The 19,974-nt window shown below is 47.5% G+C and overlaps 1 protein-coding gene across 1 annotated transcript in view; it reads right to left on the reverse strand.

Moving 5' to 3' along the window:
* Nucleotides 1–7,088: 7,088 nt before the first annotated feature.
* CDNF (cerebral dopamine neurotrophic factor) overlaps nt 7,089–19,974 on the reverse strand; it is a 164,327-nt gene continuing 151,441 nt past the window's right edge. Inside the window, exon 4 of the mRNA XM_086938524.1 lies at nt 7,089–7,549. Within this exon, the coding sequence (XP_086794650.1) occupies nt 7,371–7,549 (179 nt within the window). The 3' untranslated portion in view covers nt 7,089–7,370. The remainder of the gene's footprint in view (nt 7,550–19,974) is intronic.

Here is a 19,974-nt window from a genome sequence, read left to right on the forward strand (position 1 = left end):
GGCGGTGAGGATCGGCGGGCAGACAGTGAGGGGCTGCAGAGATTGAATATTCACTGTACTGTACGGCTCTAATAATTTAGTGAGAGCTGGTACCGGGGCCTATTGGAGGAGCTGCACTTGCTCTCCTATTAAAGGGCCCGCACCGGGGTTTTTAAGGCTGCAAACAGTGCGAGCTCTTACGCTTTCTTCCTCATGGCAACCACTGTACCACTGCCATCTTTTCAGCCCCCCGCTGCAGCCGTCCGGACATCGCCACCAGTGCTGGGAAGGTACCAGCATGCCATCTCTGCATTGTTTTGGTATGCTGTTTTATGTTAAGGTAGAGGCTGTTTGTATAGCACCTGTGGCAGCCATGGATTGCTTCTAACCGCTGAAAATCATGTCGAATCGTTAGGTGTGCGCCAGAGTGGAGCAGCTGCCGTGTTCTTCTCGGATGAGAGCGTAAGGTGCTGATAACATGGAACTGTGAAACGCGCAGAGCACTGCTATCAGGCACATGAGCACAGTGAATATAAAGCGTGTCTGCTGTTCAGAAAAGGCATTTCCTTTGAAATTGAATCAATTAGCTGTCGGGGGAAGTGACGGGACAGTACAGGAACTTCTGAGGGGCAAGCAGGTACTCTGTGACGCGAACTACCTGCACTTTTCCATTAAGGAGACAAAGGAGGCTCAATAAAAAAAGCATTTATAAAAATAAAAAAAAAGCAAAGAATGTATAAAGAAAGAGAAAGCACACGTAGACAATCTGTTCTGTTATGTTAATCACTGGCAGGTGGATGGGTAACGTTCAACACAATGAAAATAGATGGGATTAAAAATATAAAAAGGTAGTGGACACAGCCTGTGCGTCACGCAGAGCACCCGGGTCACCCCTCTGTGGAGAACAGTCAACAAGTCCTAATAATGTGTCTCGTGGGCAGGTACCAAACGGGGCATTACAGCAGGAAAAAGTGACATGAGCAGTGAAGTGGGCAGGTTACACAACGTCAGGGCGGGCGGGGGCCCTGAGCCATGATTGCTCCCGGACAACGTCGGGACGGGCTGCCAGTTGTATTGTAAAGTACAATCTGTATGTGTATAACGATGCCATTCAAATTCTGTACTCATTTCCCGTATTATAATAAGGACCACTGGAATTATATAGAAGTGGAGAACCAAATTATATGTATGGAATGAATACATTATTTGCCCAAAAAAGGTAAATGTGGTATAATGCATCACCATCTGTGGCAATATTATTTTGCTAATATGTCTTTTTTGTCACATTAATGCTGTCTGTGCAAATGCTTTACCAAATTAGTATCAGTTTACCACGAGAGGAAAGCTATAAGCAACAGGAAGATGACGAGTTATCTTTTGCAAAGGATGTTCCACAGCATGTCATGTATGGTACTTTTTTAGGAACTTATGTGTTTGACCTAGAAAAATGTTGTGGAAATTTTGAAATTTCACAGTAAAAGAGGAATTATATGGCAAGTATGGTAAATGCATAACTTTGTGGAAAATGCAGTGGGGGCCGAATTGCACATTTCCAATGGCCTTGATTACAAATGATAAATACGTTATAAAGATATATTAAAAGATAGAGTCAAGGGACAATTTTACGTTAGCTAAAGAGTGTCCCCAGAATTCAGACTTTGGTTATGTTTTATAATTTTTAGTCATTTGAGGGTACCTCTATCGATTTCAGGATGATTATGGAGTCATAAATATTATTGAAGCAGTGTAGTGCAGATAGCCTCTTCACACGGATGCAGTCTACATAAGGAATGTCTTGTCCATGAATTTGTGGCAAGGTAGAGAGGAACTATGAATGAGATGACAGTCTAGTGCAGAGAGATCATGTAATCTTCCTGAGAATGCACAGATATCAGGTAGGTGGCACTAACTTTCCTTTATTGCAATCTTACCTTAGTCCAGCATATAAGGTAAGAAAACACTCCACCAAGTCCATTAGTGGCATTCATTCAACAAGGGGCCAAGATTCAACTGTCAGCCTAGATGCCCACACACATCCAAGAAACAATCAAGGAATCAGGCTTCAGTCTAGTGCATGGAACTCCTGCCCATTAAGAGCTAATAGTTGCCTGTCATGGGATGACAGTCTAGTCCAGGTGGCCTTTCTCCTAGGGGACATCTCGTCTAGTGCAGAGAGCTTGTGTCCTTTCAAGGTCTGACCATAGTTGGGGAAGGAAATGTACTGCCGATAGGCCCTTCCACTGAGGGAGGTCGGAAGAAGCGAGCATAGGGATGTCTTCTGTAGAAAACCCCTGACTAAGAGATAAGTGGCTGAGTCTAGTAATTAAGGGTTCTATGCTTTGGATGATCTAGTACAGATCGACCAAACCGTATCTACATGACGTCCTATCTTGGGTAGAGCTCTGTGCTCTAGACTAGGGTTCCAGAACGTAATATTGTTCCAGAAGGAGTCAATTAAACACAGACTGTCAAGATAATCACTGACCATTTTAATGAGTCCCAATTACATTCAATGTATGTACCTTTATTGAGTGGATATTCTAACAATCAAGCACAGACCAATGTTGAAAAAGTCTTTGCTAAAGTTTCTTAAAATCATTGACATCATTTGTATGCAGTGCAATGGCCCCATCCTATGAACTGAAACTAACTGCAATAAACAGCCCACCTCAGGACAGAATTTCTTTAAATTGGACCATACACACAGGAACACTGTGCTAGGGTGTCCCTACTCTTTTGACAGTAGCTCTCCTCAGCAAACTGCCCCAGTACAGAAGAGTTCTCTGCAGCAGACTGGCCAATTAAAAGAGGCCCCTTAAATGTGCTAGCTTTTCAAAATACTATTTGTGCTCTAAGAACAATACACATCTTCAGCTAGGAATGCATAAACGGTCTAGCTATACATATCCAAGTGTTGATGAAAAAATGTTTTCTTGAAACCGTAAAGGACCCATTGTGTACCTAATTGTCTAGACATGGTCAGCAACCATGGAGAAACGTTCTGTATAGACTCCTCTATGAGGGCTCCTCTCTGAGGTGACAAATGGGCCCCAAAATGATTGGATGGACCCTTTGAACTTGGAGAATATGCTGATTTTGAATTGAAGTTGTACAGAGCCTAATCATGGATGTATAAGTTGGTGCTTCCCTCAAGTTAGTTAAACACTTTCTGGAGAGACTCCTGCATGCACTATGCTACTGTTGCTGCTTCCAGAACTCTAACCTTAACTGTGTGGAATCTCTAAGCCAGCCCAAGGAGTCCACAGACGCAGATACAGCACTTTGAGGTCCAATTTGTCCTCGCTGCCCAAGAAATTTGTGTAGCCTGAGAGGAGTCCTTTGTATCTTTGGGCTCCAATCCTTTTTAGGTCAATGCTAGGCAGCACGCATGCACTGTCTGAAAGACCTTTAGTAATTAGTAGACAGAGTGTAACCCCGCCTGCTACCTGGCATTGGTTCACTCGGGCATTGCTCTGCTTTCCTGGCTTGTTACTGGGTGGCGCTTAGAAACATCACTTCCGTTTTCAGGCAAGCAGCAACAACGAACTGCAGCTTAGTTACGCTGTAGGTCTATGTCTGATTAAAGTAGGTACTACTTTGGTTTTGTTTAAATGCCGTGGCACAGGCTTCTCAGGCTGCCAGCCCATAGGATTACTATGCACGGGCGCCGTGTTTTATATTGTAGCTCGCTTTCATTAGCACTTCCTTATTACCATGTTGCCCTCGTCCTGGGCCACCATGCATCTAACTTAGAAGCAGGGGCGCCGTGCTTTCTTTCATCAAGGCCCGCTTTCAGTTGTTTCTAAGAAGCCAGCCATTCAAGGACAAAGGGCTGTTTACCATGTAATTTAAGGTGCTCTCTCTCCTGCCGCTGAAGGGGGGGTGCTCTGCTGCTTTTTAAGTGCAGGTGCACTCTGTAGTCAATCGCACAGGCCGTCGCGGTAGGTTAATATTCCTAAATACCATCCTAATGTGTGCGTGCCCCTTTGCTTTCCTACGCCTTCACCCTTGTTAATCATTCCGATTAAAAAAAAGGTTATTTGTAACTGTACCCATTTTGGGCATTGTGGCACTTAATTGTTAGATTTATGGTCAACTTCTTTTCTGCATAGAGCGACACCTTCTTGCAATTGCACAGTAAATGCGTCAACCTGAGTCCGTTTGGTGAAGAGTCAAGGATTTTACTGACCCTGCGAGGCTGCTCTCCTGGTCTGTTTTGCTTCGTCAGCTACCTGCTGCTACACCGTCGGGCTTGCAGTTCTGGTGTACTTTTTGGCTGGTGTAGTTCATATCTACCAATATTTAGGTGTTGGCACAGCACATTTCCACTCTTTCCTTCGGAGATAAACAATGTTGATACCATGCTTAATTGCACACAAGAAAGGTATTCAATTATTTGCTTTAAAGGCAATTTTATGGTAGTGCTTTCAAGGACAGATCAAAGTAACCAGCGATGTAAGTTTTTTGCCGTCAACATTATATCTATCAGCCCTTAAAGGATACAGTTCTTCTGAGTCTCTGGGCCTTATAATTCCAGTCTTAGTATGATATGTCGGTTTTCTTTGTTTATCACCCCATAAATATCTCAAATATAGTAAAATCTATTAACTAACTGCATTATTTTAATCGTAACATAGCAGTCTCAGTGAGTAATTAAGACCCCATGGCAATTTTGTTCCTTTCCTGCTGTCTTTAATCAGCATGTAATAAAGTACAGACGTGGTGTTTATTTACATTGTTAGTGACTTAAATGGCTCTGCAACATAGTTGTTTTAATACTAATGCCAACTGCTTCTCAATTGTAGATGTTGTAGAGAGGATGTAGCCTTACGGCTAGAGGGTCCACCTCGAAGCTGGGGAACCAGGTTTGAGTCTCGGCAACGACGCTCAACATCCTGTGATTCTGGGCCAATCACCTAATCTCCCCATGCCTACAAAAATTAATGTGTCCTCCTCTATTGAAGCTAGTGCTCATGTAAAGTGTTTGGATACCCGATGTCTCAGGTTATGTTATGTTATGTTATGTTAGTGCTATTTGTATTGCGCACGGCTGCTCCAGCGAAGGAGCGTCCCGGCGCACCGACAAGGTGGCGAACACAACACAACTGGGGAACAGAAATAATTATTAAGAAATTGGGGAGTGAAGGATTTAACAAAGCTCAGAAAATAAATGAGTTTTAGCGGCCTTGCGGAAGGAGAGCAGGTCACCAAAGGTCCGGAGTTTCAAAGGGAGAGCGTTCCAGAGTGCGGCTGCCCGCACCTTAAAAGAGCGACCCCCCACCCGACTGAGTTTGAACCGAGGGGCTACCGCTAATTCTTGGTCTAGTTCGCGCTTTATAAAACGAAACATTTAAAGGTATTTTTACAACAAAAATGGAATTATTTCAGCTACAGGTTTTAGGAGTTAGCCTGCAGCCTGATTTTGTGTTGTTACTTACATATTTCCTATTCTTTATACAGTCCTTAAGGCAACACCACGACTATTTTTATTTTATAGATGCAGCATAAGTTTATATTTTCTATTTCCCCATAATGCACTAATTATGACCTTTAATAGCAAAGTGATCTGCATGTAATTCGGTCCCATAAGTATGTTAACCTTTTGTGCGCATTATATGCAGAATCCTTATTGTGACTAACTTTTAGACAACCACTTGGGTTAAGCTTGGACGTTTTTCTTTGTGTTGGCCTCGGTTAAGCTGAACTACAGCAAACCTTCTCCAGGACAAACCTCCTTCCTAAGGGTCACACAAGTCTCATGTCTATGGGTCAGATGCTCACATCGCTGAAAGGCTGCATCCGCTGTGTCTCACATGGTCATGTGTTGGCCTGGTGTTTTGAGTGCAAGAGCTCTCAGTTGGCTGACTACTGCATGTCAAGCCTGTTTCGCAGCACCCTGTCTAGCTAGCTGCTTGTAACATAATGCTTTCAATTTTAGCATGGATATAATATTCAGGTAGTTCTTCCATATGTGCTCTTCTGATTGCCTCCTGCAGTGGTGTAATTGCATATATGTCAAATTAGCACTCCACTGCAAACAATAAATATAATTAACCCCTTGCCTGCCCATGACGGAACCACGCCATCATGAGCCATGGCCGACGTGTGCTCATGACGGCGTGGTTCCCTCAAGCGGCTGCTGCTTCGCCCACGCGGCATTAATTCCCTGCCTGTGCGGGCGTATTAATGAGCGGGCGGGGCCGTGACGGAACCACTCTGTCATAAGCACACGCCGCCCGTGACTCATGGCGGCGTGGTTCCATCACGAGCATAGCAGCGCCAAGCGGCGCTCACCCCCCCATCCCACCCATGCCACGGCGAAGGGTTTAAAAAACAGTGTCATTTACCATGCCAAAAGCGCCAACTTTTAATAATGCATGACCTATTGCATTGCAAATGCTTGTTTGGGTTAGATACAGGTTTGACCTGATCAGCTTCATTCATTGTGAGTGTGTGGAACAACTGACAATGAGCCGCTAGGGCACCTAAGTAGAAAGTTATTCCCATTTTGGGTGACCTCCACCACTTCCCTTAAACCTACGCTAATATTCCTGGAACCTGAAAATGCACTCTTCAAATTTGAAAGCACTGGTCCCTTTTTTTAAATTTACGAGGTAAACTCAATATCAACTGACAAAGAGTTTGTTCTCTACTGTTTTAGATAGTCATGAACACTAGGATAATCAATAGTGAACGTTACTACTTTAAACAAAGAAACTTCATTATGGTGGAAGGATGTCAAATTCTCCATTTTGCATTGCATTGATCGAGGTCATTTGCTATCGCATCATTTGTTTGTTAACATTCCTTGGCACTTTTAGAGGTGCAGGGACTGACTTGTTGTGGCATTATGCTTTTTGTTGCCAGACTTTACCAAGTTCATCATCTAGTGATTGTGATCAATGTATAGAGTGCAGAACTAGGGGGGGTGTTTTTACTTCTAGCCCTTGACTGCTCATCTACGTTTGCCTATAGAGCGGAAGCTTTAGGAGGTTTACTTTCTGGCAAAGACCATTTTCTGAGTTTTTGGCCCCACTAGCTGCGAACCCCAGTGAAAAAGACAGACAGTCTCAAAAAGGTGCACGCGCAGAAACCACTTAAACTGAATCGGTTTAAACGGTTATATTCTAACTGATTTTTATTAGCAGGCTTTAATGAGTAACCAGTGAAACAGTATCAAGAAGCAATAAAGTTTGAAAATGCATAGTTTATACATCACTATAATGGGAATACAAAAATGTAAAGTTTCTTTGTACGGATTTAAGATCATATTTTATTATGTATTAACATGAAAAATAAAATACTAACATCTTGAGAAATATTAAGACTCATAATCACAGTAAATAAGGACTGATGCATAAAAGCTTGTTCTGCGCTGCATTTTTAGAGCATCAAAGGTCCGCTCTGTTATTTGCAAAGGCATATTTAGGAGCCAACTCTTTAATTAGATTCACAAAGTCTGTTTTTTCCATGCATGCTCTGCACACCTCTCCCCAGCTGTCAAGGATCTTTTTCAGCTCCAGTACTCTCAGCTTGGAAAGATCTGTTGATTTTAAATCCAGCACCTTCTCTGTAATAATGAAAAAGAAACATAACGATGCATCAAACCTGAAGCTGAACACATTTCCGATTGCACTTCACGGGCTTTCAAGCCAACATGGGCCTGGAAACAAGCAATCCCACCGAGCCCACAACCTATGCAAACAAAGGACCCCTCGGCCTCGCCTTAGATAAGTGAAAGTGGAACAATGCCCACAAATAACCTCCCAATGGTGGCCTTACCTACATTCCATCTTCTCTGAACAACAAATGTGCAAAAACCAATTCATATAAAAGTGATAATTTTGAGTGAGGTAACACAGATAATTTTTCCATCATAATTAAAAGGTGCCAGTCTAGGTTGTCTCCAGTGGCAAGCTACATGAGATAGAGTTTTGTTCAGATTGGCAATAGTAATGTATTTTAGGTCCTGTTGCCTTACCAATCTCAGTTCCAGATGGAGTTCTCACAGGCATAAGTTATCAAACAATGAGCAGGTATGATTGGTATCTAAATATTGTGTCAAGTAATCTAGTATGTAAATAAGGAACTATGTAGGCCTTCTTTGCCCATTCGCTAGGTTCCAAACCTGTTAATGTATAGAACAAGAGAACAGACTTACACAAAATAAAATATATCCTGAACAAAATTTTCTCTGATTATCTAAAACATTTCTATCATTTTTTGTGTGATTGTGGTACAATCATGGGGGAAGGGAGGGGAGGGCAAACACCACTTTATTTTGTATGCTATATTTGCAAAAAAATATATTACTAAATATAGTGTCTGGACAAAGCTTTACCTCTCTTAAAAGCTCTAATTAGAGCGAAACACTGTGTCAGGGGTTGCTTTTATTACTGTCAGGTTGGTATTTTACTAATTCAAAGCTGTAATACTGTGCCTAGAGTGATAAATGGCTTTTGTCATTTTACAGTTTAGCACTCCTTAAAACCTTTGCTGTAGAAATGGCAAAAGACTTTGTCCATTTCTATCTCTGCGTGGATAGCACTGTGCTAATCCTATGCTTAAAGACTTTGATAGAAAAGCAGACATTTGAGGTGAGCAGATCTAGAGTGTCGCCGGTGTTGAGAATGCTCTAAACAAGAGCTGCTTTCCACCTAAACTTGAGAACTACCCAGAGTTCTCTGCTTCTTTTTTGCAAAATGTATTTGTCACTCTATGCCTGAAAGGGTATTTTTTTTACTTATACTGGGTGCTCTCTTGTGTCTGAACAAAGCTATACCTCACCGAAGAGCTCTAATTAGAGCAAAACACTGTGTCAGGGGTTGCTTTTATTCATTTCAGGTTGGCTTGGTTGGTATTTTACAAATTCAAAGTTGTAATACTGAGCCTGGAGTGATAAATGGCTTTTGTAATTTTACAGCTCGGCAAGGATAGCACTGTGCTAGTCATATGCTTAAAAATGTTGCTGTAGAAATGGCAAAAGACTTTGTCCATTTCTATCTCGGCGTGGATAGCACTGTGCTAATCCTATGCTTAAAGACTTTGATAGAAAAGCAGACATTTGAGGTGAGCAGATCTAGAGTGTCGCTGGTGTTGAGAGTGCTCTAAACAGGAGCTGCTGGGGGTGTGGCCAAGATGGTGGAGAGCTAGGACGTACTTTCCTGAGCTCCTGCCCGCAGTCCGCCGATTTAGCTTCTACGCGCACACCCCAGAGCCCTGAGTGTCCCGGAGGCCTGCTGGGGGTGTACAGACCCAGCAACTGCCGACCTATGGCGGAGAGAGGACCCCCGAGTAGTACATCCTGTGGTCGCATGGTGGGACGCTCTCAGCCCTGAGGACGCGTCGCAGCCGCGGCCTCGATTGAGCGGGGACCGGGCTAACGGTTGCCGAGGCTCGCATCTCCGGCTGAGGTGCGGTGGGCGTGTCCAGAGGGGCCTACGGAGCACGGACGGCCTGGGGCCACGAGGAATCCGGAGCGGAGCCCCAGGCGTGCAGCGCTGGAGCAGCAGGGCTCTGTGAGGTGAGACAAACATGCCGGAGCAGCGCTGGAGAGGCCCCTTCCCCGGCTGACTGGCGCACACTGCGGGGGCGGTCCCGGATGCCCTGTTGGTTGGGCAATAGACGGAAGCCTGACGCATCGCAGCCACAAGGAGGGAGCGACCTCCTGGAGTTACTGGGCGCAGCGACGTGGACATAGCGGCCCTTGGGTGGTCATAGAACGCGCGCTGGGGTGGCTGGATGTGTTTACGGCGGTGACAGAACGAGAGGAGCTCCCCCTGTGTCCTTGGCCCCGTTGAGTTGGGGACGGAGAGAGACACAGACCGCCGCCATTTTGAGGCGAGTGATCCGGTGCCCCCTAGCCGGCGTCTGTCCTAGTGTGGTGCCTGCTGCAGCTCAAGCGTGTTGGACTGCCCTGGTCTGGAGTGTTGGGTCCCCGCTGACCATAATCGCCGTGGGGGCCTGGCTCCCCGGGACTGTGACGATATTTAGCAGCCGTCTGCCGCTGTTGACGCCTGGGTGCTGCGTGTGTGAAGGAGTGGACCCCACGGGCGGCCGCCTATTGGGGGTCCTGGTTCCATACCCCTCGAGCGCAGTGTCCACTTTCGCATGATCAGTGATTTCCACGTGCAGCTGCCCTACGGAGCATGTCCTCCCGGACTCGGAAAACGAAAGCTCCAACTGATTTCTTTGGCAGAGCACTCCCTGGGGCAACGCCATCCACATCTACGATGTCAGCCCCGCGACCCACCCCTGAGGCGGGCGGTGAACCCATCGCTAAAGCTTTTCTGGAGTCCCTCCTTACCACCCTACGAGCGGACATCCAGGCTGTCAAGACGGAGCTAGCGGCCGAGCTCAAGGAAATGTGCAGAGATGTAGATAGCGTGGGGGAAAGAGTGGACACGTTTGAGGAGTGGCACGATGTGACCACCACCGATGTCACCGTACTACAACAGGAGATACTCCGCCTTCAGGACCAACACTTGGACATTCAAACACACCTGGAGGACCTGGAGAACAGGTCTCGGAGGCACAACATCAGAATAGGCGGGGTTAAGCCCACAAAGGACACTATAGACCTCTTTGCATTTACAGGAAGCCTCTTCCGCCACATCCTTGCAGCGCCGGAGGATATGGCTATCGTGCTAGACAGAGCACATCGGGTGGGCCCCCCACGAGCGCCTAATGCCCCACCAGCAGACATCCTGGGGTGCCTTCAAGATTTTAAGGTTAAAGAGGCAATCCTCACCAAGGCAAGATCTCTACACCCTATCTCCTATAAAGGACATAGCCCAGTTCTTTATCAGGACCTGGCCCTGATCACTTTGCAACCCCGGTTGGCAGTTCCACCCTGTGACGGAACATTTGAAACAGAAGGGTATTCAATGCGCCTGAGGCCACCCGTTCCGGCTCATCTTCTGCCGACGGCAAGCAACATCAATTACACTCCCTCGTGGACTCCTGTCGCCTCCTGGGGCTAGCACTTCCATGCGAGGAGGAGGACGTTCCGGGTGTCACCCTGGGGCCTGGGATCACACCCTCAGGGTGGCAACGTCAACGCCGCTGCAGACGGTTTCGGAAACCAGACAAGGAGGACATTGACAAGAACCAGCGAGATGCACTAGCCCTAGCCTCGGAGGCCCTGGCAGGGTACAATCAGTTGGCTGAGGGTTAGCGGACTCTCCTTCGGACCTGGCTCTGGCCTACTGGCAATGGCGGATGGCGGAAGGGGCTGTGATCCCCTCTGTTGGTCGCAATCCGCGCCCACAACGATGACCTCCTGGTTGGCTCAGGACGGCGGACAATGTTTCTGGATAACTTCAACTTCACTGTTTTTTCCGTTCCTGTTGTTGTTGACATTCCTATAGTGACTGTTTACTTCTGGGGTTTCTGTTTTGGGAGGGGACCCCCTTGTCCACCTTTTATTTTAGTTCTTGATCCCTTCCTTCTTCGGTGTCATAGGTCCCAACGCCTTCCCCGATGTACCGTTTTGAGATGACACCAGCTCCACTTACTGTTCTCACGCTCAATTTCCGGGGCCTGAAAAATCCAATTAAGAGGCGGTCGGTCATTAACTACCTGGAGAGTTCCAAAGCTGACTTATGCTTGCTCCAGGAGACACATCTCCTTTTTAAAGACCACCATAGGCTGAAATCTCGGGCCTTCCCGATTCAACTGTTCTCCTCTAACACATCCAAAACCGCGGGAGTGGCCATCCTGGTGTCCCGCCTCTTCCAGGGTAAGGTTCTTCAGAAGACAGCTGAGATAAGGGGCCGACTACTCTGCTATCAGTTCTCCCTGGGTGGGATGACGTTTGTGGTGGGATCCATCTATGCCCCGAACGATGGGCAACTTAAGTTCCTCATGCTGGCTCTCGATGAGGCAGCTGCCACGTCAGACCGCCACATGTTACTGGGGGGAGACCTCAACATTGTCTTTGATAATGCCCTAGACCGTTCCTGTCAGAGAACTCATCAGGCGGGGGTACTTTCCATACAGGGTCACGCTCGCCTTCGAGAATTAGGACTGTCTGACCTTTGGCGCCAGTTCCACCCCCAAACCCGCAGCTACATACACTACTCGGGTGCACATAAGACATACGCGTGACTTGACTATTTCCTCTGCTCTTCCTCCCTTCAAGCCCATGTCTCCAACACTGAGATCCTCACAGCTTCCCTCTCGGATCATTCCACGGTCCTGGCTTCCCTCTCACTCCCGACTCTGACCCGGCCCCAGCGACACTGGCACTTGCGAGATACGTTGCTGCAGCGCGCCCCGTGGTGCAACAAGTCCAGAAGGCAATTGCGGATTTCCTGGTATACACCTCTAATACTGAGACCAGGCCGGCTATGCAATGGGGAGATTTGAAAGCAGTCCTAAGGGGGCGTCTTTATAGCTGTATCCGCCGTTGATAATGCAGATAGGGAGCGGAAGCACGCCGAACTCACGAAAAGAGTCTCCGAACTGGAGCAGATGCACCAACATACTGGGGCCTCCCACGCCTGGTGCCAGTTGTGCACGGAACGTAAGCAGCTGGCGGCACTGGACCAGGACAGGGCAGAGTATACAGCCCTCAGACTTCCCCACTCCTACTATGTAGGGGGGGACAGATGCGGTCGTCTTTTGGCAAATAAACTGAGGGAGGCCAGCCGGAGGCAGGGAGTCCAGGCGATCCGGACCCCGGGAGGAGAGTTGGTGACCGAGGATGCCTCCATTGCGGAGACGTTCCGTGGTTTCTATGCCGGCTTATATGCTGGGGACACCTTGGATACCGGAGACAGCGCTAACTATATAGCTCAGGCCCGCCTGCCCCCGAGTACCTGGACCGCGAGATCCAAAAGGAGGAAGTTGTCTCTGCGATCTCTAGGCTGAAACTGGGGAAATCCCCATGTCCAGACGGCTATACGGCTGCCTTCTACAAGGCCTTCTGTGCTCAGCTGGCGCCGCTCTTGGCGACCTTGTGAAATACCTTTGATAAAGACGGAGCAATCCCCCGGGACATGCTTTAGGCGGCCATCGTAGTTATTCCCAAACCAGGGAAGGACGCGACGACCTGTGGGGTGTATTGACCCATTTCCATTTTGATTATAGTTCTAAAGCTATATACCAGCATAATAGTGTCTCGCCTCGCCCCGTATATGACCCAGTTTGTGGACCCTGATCAAGGAGGCTTCATCCCACAGAGGTAAACTAGCGACAATACTAAGCGCATCCTTCATCGGATTGAACTGTTGTCTCGTGCCCAGAAAGAATGTATGCTCTTGACAATTGATGCAGAGAAGGCCTTTGACAGGGTGCACTGGCCCTACTTTGAATTGGTTCTTTTGGCGGCCGGCTTTGGGGAGTAGCTGCGGACCAGGATCTTGAACTGCTACCGCTCCCGTGGGCGACGATTCGTGTTAATGGTCACACGTTCTCCAGATTCACCATAGAGAGAGGCACAAGACAGGGGTGCCCACTGTCACCCCTCCTCTTCGCATTCTATATGGAACCCCTGGCACTTAGAATTAGGCAACACCCCATATCACAGGCGTGAAATTTGGAGGAGACAATCACACGGTCAGCCTGTACGCTGACAATATACTCCTCTCCCTTACTAACCAGATTGTGGAGCTGCACCAATTTGCACTGAGCTCGGGGTTTAGGATGAATATGGATAAGTCCATAGCCCTTGGCATATCTCTGCCATTAGCCACTGTCACCCACCTACGGGAAGAACATGGGGTTGTATGGGCCACGAAGGCGATCCCTTACTTAGGGATCCAACTGGGCGCCACCATACCTGCCACGGCGGATATTAACTACTCCGACCTGCGTCAACGGATCCGCACGAATCTTAATAATTGGCAACGCCACACCCTGTCCTGGCTGGGCCAGATTGCAGCCGTAAAGATGACTATCCTCCCTCAGGTCATGTATCTCTTTCAGACTCGCCCCCTCAGGCCCCCCTTGGGTTGGATCCAGAAAACGCAAGCAGACTTATCGCGCTTTATATGGCGAGGCCGCAAACCCAGTTTCCGCCACCAGGTGGCGATTCTACCACCAGAGCAGGGAGGGGTGGGGGTCCCCGATCTGCAGTTATATTTCCACGCGGCTCAACTCAGATACTTGGTGGAGTGGTACCGCCCCGAATCAGCCAAGCATTGGCTCTTCCAGGATCAGGCAGTGACAGGCCGCCCTCTCCAGGGAGTGCCCTTTTTGCCGCGTCGACATAGACCTGCAAATCTCTATGCCTACTATATCACGAATACTGTATTGGAGTCTTGGGACCGCACCAACATCTCTGCACACCTTACCTCATTCCCGTCCCCCCTTACGCCGTTGTTCGATAACCCTGACTTCCACCCCGGCACAACAGCTTCTGCCTTTACCATGTGGCGCTCCTCCGCATGTAGAGCGGTGGGCCACCTTTTCGATCTAGAGGGCATTATTCCCTTATCACGGTTCAAGGAGCATTATGACTTATCAGAACAGGAACGCCTGCCCTATCTACAAGTTAGACATTGGGTGCTGCAGCCTGCGATTAGGCCAAACGTGCAGCAACTGTTGACAGCATTCGAAAAATGGCTCATAACACGCACCTCTGACAAAAAGCTGATCTCGGATCTTTATAAGATGTTGCTGACCCCTACCGAACATACATACAGCACAGGACAGGCAAGATGGGAAAGAGATCTGGGTAGGACTCTAAGTCATAGGGAGTGGGAAGGGATATATTACAGAGCTAGGCACTCAGCGTACCATATGGGCCTCACTGAAACACTTACTAAAGTCGCCACATATTGGTACTACACCCCCGAACGCATTCATCACTTTGACAGAGGTAAAATCGACCGCTGCTGGAGGGGCTGCGGGGAGGCGGGCACACTGGAACACATCCTCGGGAGCTGCCTGGCCATACAGGCCTACTGGGCTCAGGTCCTAGACATGGTAGACATGCACCTTGACACACAGATCCCCCGATTTCCATTGTATGTTCTGTTAGGCCTCCCCAACCTATTGACCTATCCTCTTAAGTCGCGCAGGGGCCGCCTAATTGCCATTGCGCTGGGAGCAGCGACCCAGAATCTTCGGGCGAACTGGCGCTCCACCCAGGCCCCGACACACACTGGATGGCTTCACAGATTGTGGTTCGTCCTGGGTATGGAGAAACTCTCCTTGACAATGGCCCGGAAAGGGTCTGAATTTCCAGAGCTATGGCGTCCCTTTCTCACTTTGTTAACAACTGAATTTCGGGAACTGACGTGTCCTAGGTATCTACGCCTTCTGCGTCTACCTGACACGTCTATTCCGGATGTCACATCCCTTTAAGTCCCGCTCAGCGCAACACTGAGGACGCTACCGTTCCCCTTTTCTATGTCCTTTTCCCCCTATTTCTTTCTTCCTACTTTTGGGTAATGGTGGAAGAGCGGGGGTGGGAGGTGGGTGTGGGAGGGTGTTTCCTAGACAGGCTGGTTCTTGCCTGTCCTTTGTTTGAAGGCCCGCTCCTTGCTGTTTGCCTTGGTAATACTTCTCATAGCGCCCGGCTGGGCTTGTACGCACTTTTATGGAGTACGACGCCTATGTTTTCCTTTGTGTGTCATGAAACTAATAAAGAGATTATATACATATATATATATATATATATAGTTCAGCTTTCCATTTGCCCAGGGTCGGGGTGATGTTGCCTTCCACATTTGGGCTATATCCCTTTTGGCCACTGCAAGAGCTAAAAAAAACAAGAGGCGTTACTTATACATATTCCCCCTTATATCTTCTGTGGATTGTAACAAGAAAAGGTGAGGGTCGAGCGAAAGATCCCAGGACAGCACCTCGTGGAGACACAAACAAATTTGGTGCCAAACGGCTGTAACACCAAGCAGCTCCAAACCGTGTGTAAGAAGTACCCCTCCTCCCCTCTACACCTCAGGCATACAGGGGACTGAATAACCCCCATCCGCCATAGACGTACCCTAGTGTAATATGTGCAGTGTAGATATTTAAATTGGAAAAGCCGAAAGCGCATGGACACCGCCGCACCCCGAGGGCTGGCGATGGTATCGGCCCAATCATCGTCAGTGAGTTCAGGTATGTCTGCTTGCCATGCAAGCCTTGTCTTATCCAGTGTGGTAGGTAAATGGGTTGTCAGCGTCTGATAGACCTGTTTGATCTTGTGGGGTCCTAAGCAGTCACCCCTCCAATGGTTGAAACTCAGCTAGGTATTCTAACGTATGGATCTGGTGTCTAAGTGTGTGTCGGAGCTGAAGGAACTTATAGAATTGTCTTTTATGTAGATCGAAATCGGTCTATAATTGCTGAAGAGATTTCATGGTGGTGCGGCGCATTAAGACGCCAAGAGTCGAGATCCCGACTCGATCCCACCCTTTTAATTCTGTTAATGCTGATATGGAGCGGAGACATGTGCCATGCCATAAGGGGGTCATTTGAGTAAGCACCCCCTTCCAGCCCATCTGTCGGGTCTTGGCCAGAGTTGTATCACCAATCTGCCGACCGGTGGTAAATGATCAAGGCGAACTGTGCTGTATAATAAATGTAGGAGCGGGACCCTATCCCTAGCAGCATGTTCCACCGAATATGCTGCATCTGTGGGGGAGCTGTACCACCATTCGTTTATTACCATCACATGGGATGCTACATAATAGGCATAAACATCCGCTGTGCCAATCCCGCCGCAATATGTGGATTGTGTACATGTGCGGAGCGCCACTCTGACCGCCCCACCGTTCCACATGAATTTATTTTGTATGGCTGCTACTCGTGCAAACCATGTACGTAGAATGGGGTATGGGTAATTCCGAGACGATATAAAATATGGGGCAGTGATACAATTTTAAAAATGGCTGGGCACCCGTACAGGGAGAGAGGGAGAGGACCACACGGTGGTTTTGTTATGAAGACTAGCCATTAAAGGGGAGATATTGCGAGCCCAGGAGACTTTCGAACAAGGGGAAATGCATATGCCAAGATACTTGAAGCCCTCCATCACCCGAGAAAGCTGCGATGCCCAGATGTCACGTCCTTGATGTCCGCACACTGGAAATAAAATAGATTTGGCATTGGAATAATATATCCTATAGATTAGATGTAGGACTGAGGTCGACTAGGTCTCTATCGAATATACTAAACTTAATAGTGAGTGGAAGCTACCTAAGAGGTCACTAGAAATGTTCTTGGATTCACAAGAAGGGATTAGTTTCTGACAACCACATAAACATGACAACTTTGTTTCCCAAGAATAAGAAATATATCTCTCAGAGTCGTAGAAACAATAGATAAGTATTTCCCTCAGTCAATCATGCATGCTTTGTTTCAACAGAGTTGTAGAGAAATAGAGAGACGGGCGTTTCAATAAAAAAAAGGTTTATTGAACAGTCTTCTTTCTCATAATAGAGAGGTGAACTGCTACAATCGTTAAGCAGACTGCAAGGTATAATGCGTACAGCGAGAATAGTATTATAAAATGATACTGTAAAAGCATTGTATGGTTTCTAAGCCATATAAAAATACATACATAAAAAACATTGAGTAAAATACTCAACTGGTGCTTCTAAATACGCCTACCCCAATGTACCTAACCTAAGTCTAGTACGCGGGGAGAAGTAAGTATTGTGTAGCATAGGTTTAGTTGTTTTTGCCAAGAATCTACCCAAGGTTTCTCTAGGTTCTATTCAGCTCCATACCTTAGTTAGAATGAAGGAGGTTGGTATCTCAGTCTCGAGGCTCGATTTCACAACACCCTGCAAGGGGAGCTTGGAAAGACTGGAGCTGGATTCTCAGAGAGAGAAGGGCAGCCTCTTGATCAGTGCGTCAGCTGGAGGGTCGGCTTCCTTCGGCACTTGCCTTAGCGAGCTGCATCGGGCAAGTAGATAGTCGAACTGCTCTGAACCACCGTAGTTTGCCATAGCAAGTCAAGGTATATTTATACCTTGAAGATGTTTAGGAATGCCATAGTTTGACATAAATGCGGGCATATGAACATCAGGAAAGAACAACTAGGGAATAGTTGTTCTTTGCAAAGTTCATGAGTTCTTGGACAAATCAAAATTCAAGCAAGGGGAAGTTCCCTAACTGGTTAAACCAATTTTCCAAGAAATCGTTCTGACGTTTGAGACGGGTGGAAGTAGCCATGCCTGTATTTGGGTCACATGGTCTATGCCTAAATAAAAGATTGATTTCTATACCTATATAAGGGCAATGTGAATTGTACCTATATAAGGGCATGAATGGGGAAAATTAACTCGGAGCTCTAAACGCCACACAACTCAGCAACCGGTGCAGGTAAGTGTGGCGGGGTGGGAGGGGGGTGAAGTCAACAGACAACTGAATAGGGAAAATTAAATAAATAAATGAATCTTATTCCGTTGTCTGGTGACATATCTCCACCCCGCCCTACCGCGCTTACCTGCACTGGCCGCTGCTGCATTTACCACCTGCTCTGCTGTCAGCGAGTGGCAAATATGTGGAAAACTCTTGGGCTGTGCAAAGGAAGGGGTCCGGTGAGGATGGAAGAGAGAAGGGCTGGATCTAGAAGGGTGGAAACTGACTGACAACGGAGAGTTTATGTGTCAGGGTTTTAATGCAGCCCTTTTCAAAGAGATTTAACCCCCCCAGATTTTCAGGCTGATAACTTTGAGTCCAGTGTTCTAGCACCTAGGAAGATACAGGTGCAGGTAAACCCTGAGAACGATAACTGTGAAGAGCTGAATTCCACACAGGAATTGTCATATTAAGAGCATGGCTGTCCTCTTCAGGCATATCAGTATCTTAGTGTTTGGAGTTAGCATATCAAGATATGTATCATGCTTTTCTGTTCTGCCTTGCCCAAAGTCAATCAATCAATCAGTCCGTATTTGTATAGCGCTACTAATCCCCTGTGAAGATATTGAGGCGCTGGGTTGCAGGACTCAGTCAAATAGCCAGGTCTTGAGTCTCTTCTTGAATTCTGCTAGCGAGGGTGATGTATGGAGATGAGGGGAAGGCTGTTCATGGACTTGGCATCGACATAGGAGAAAGAACGGCCCCAGTGTGGCTTGGGCAGACACACAGTGTCTGTGCGAGGGTAGCAGAGTGAAAGTCTCTGGATGGTTGGTAGAGGTTCAGGCGGTTTATGATGTATGCTGGTCCTAGGTCATGAGGGGCTTTGTAGGCGTGAGCCAATATCTTGAATTGGCATATTTTCTAGACAGGGAGCCGGAGAGGTTCCTGAGGTGTGGTGTGATATGGGTCCATATGGGCAAGTTGAAGATGAGTCTAGCAGCTGAGTTCTGTATCGTCTCAGTCTCCTCATGATTTTGGTGTTGGTTTCTGTATACAGTGTGTTGCAGTAGTCCAGCCGGCTGGTCACTCCGGCTTCAGTGACGGTTTTCCTCATGCAGAGGGACAGCCATTTGAAGATTCTTCGGGAACATGCGGAGAGTGTGGAAGCAAGCTGCGGCGACTGCATTGATCTGTCGCTTCATGGTGAGCTTTTTGTCAAGGATGATGCAGGCGTGGTCTGTTGATGTGAGAGTGGGTCCAAGTTTGGTGGGCCACCAGGTGTTGAAAAGCGTTCTTTCCAGAGATCAGCACTTCAATCTTGTCAGTGTTGAGCTTCAGACAGTTGGACTTCATCCAGCCAGTGATGTTTTTCATGCAGTTGTGGAAGTTGGTCTTCGTGGTGGTGGAGTCTGATGAGAGTGAGAGGATGAGCTGGGTGTTGTCGGCATAGGATATGATGTTGATGTTGTGGGTTCTGACGATGTCGGCAAGAGGTATCATGTAGGTATTTAAGAGAGGGTGCCTGAGGGTTGAACCTTGAGGGACACCTCAGATGGTGCCCTTGGGTTCTGAAGTGAACGGAGGTAGGCGTATTCTCTGAATTCAACTAGGGAGAAATATTATAATCCATCTAAGGGAACCTAATCCCAATGTGGTGCAGTCTTCTGATCAATGTATGGTGTGATATGGTGTTGAGCGCTGCGGACAGGTCAAGGAGGATCAGGGCTGCCAATTTTC

The sequence above is a fragment of the Lissotriton vulgaris genome, chromosome 1_1 (assembly GCF_964263255.1).
Source record: "Lissotriton vulgaris chromosome 1_1, aLisVul1.2, whole genome shotgun sequence".
NCBI classification, from domain to species: Eukaryota; Metazoa; Chordata; class Amphibia; order Caudata; family Salamandridae; genus Lissotriton; species Lissotriton vulgaris.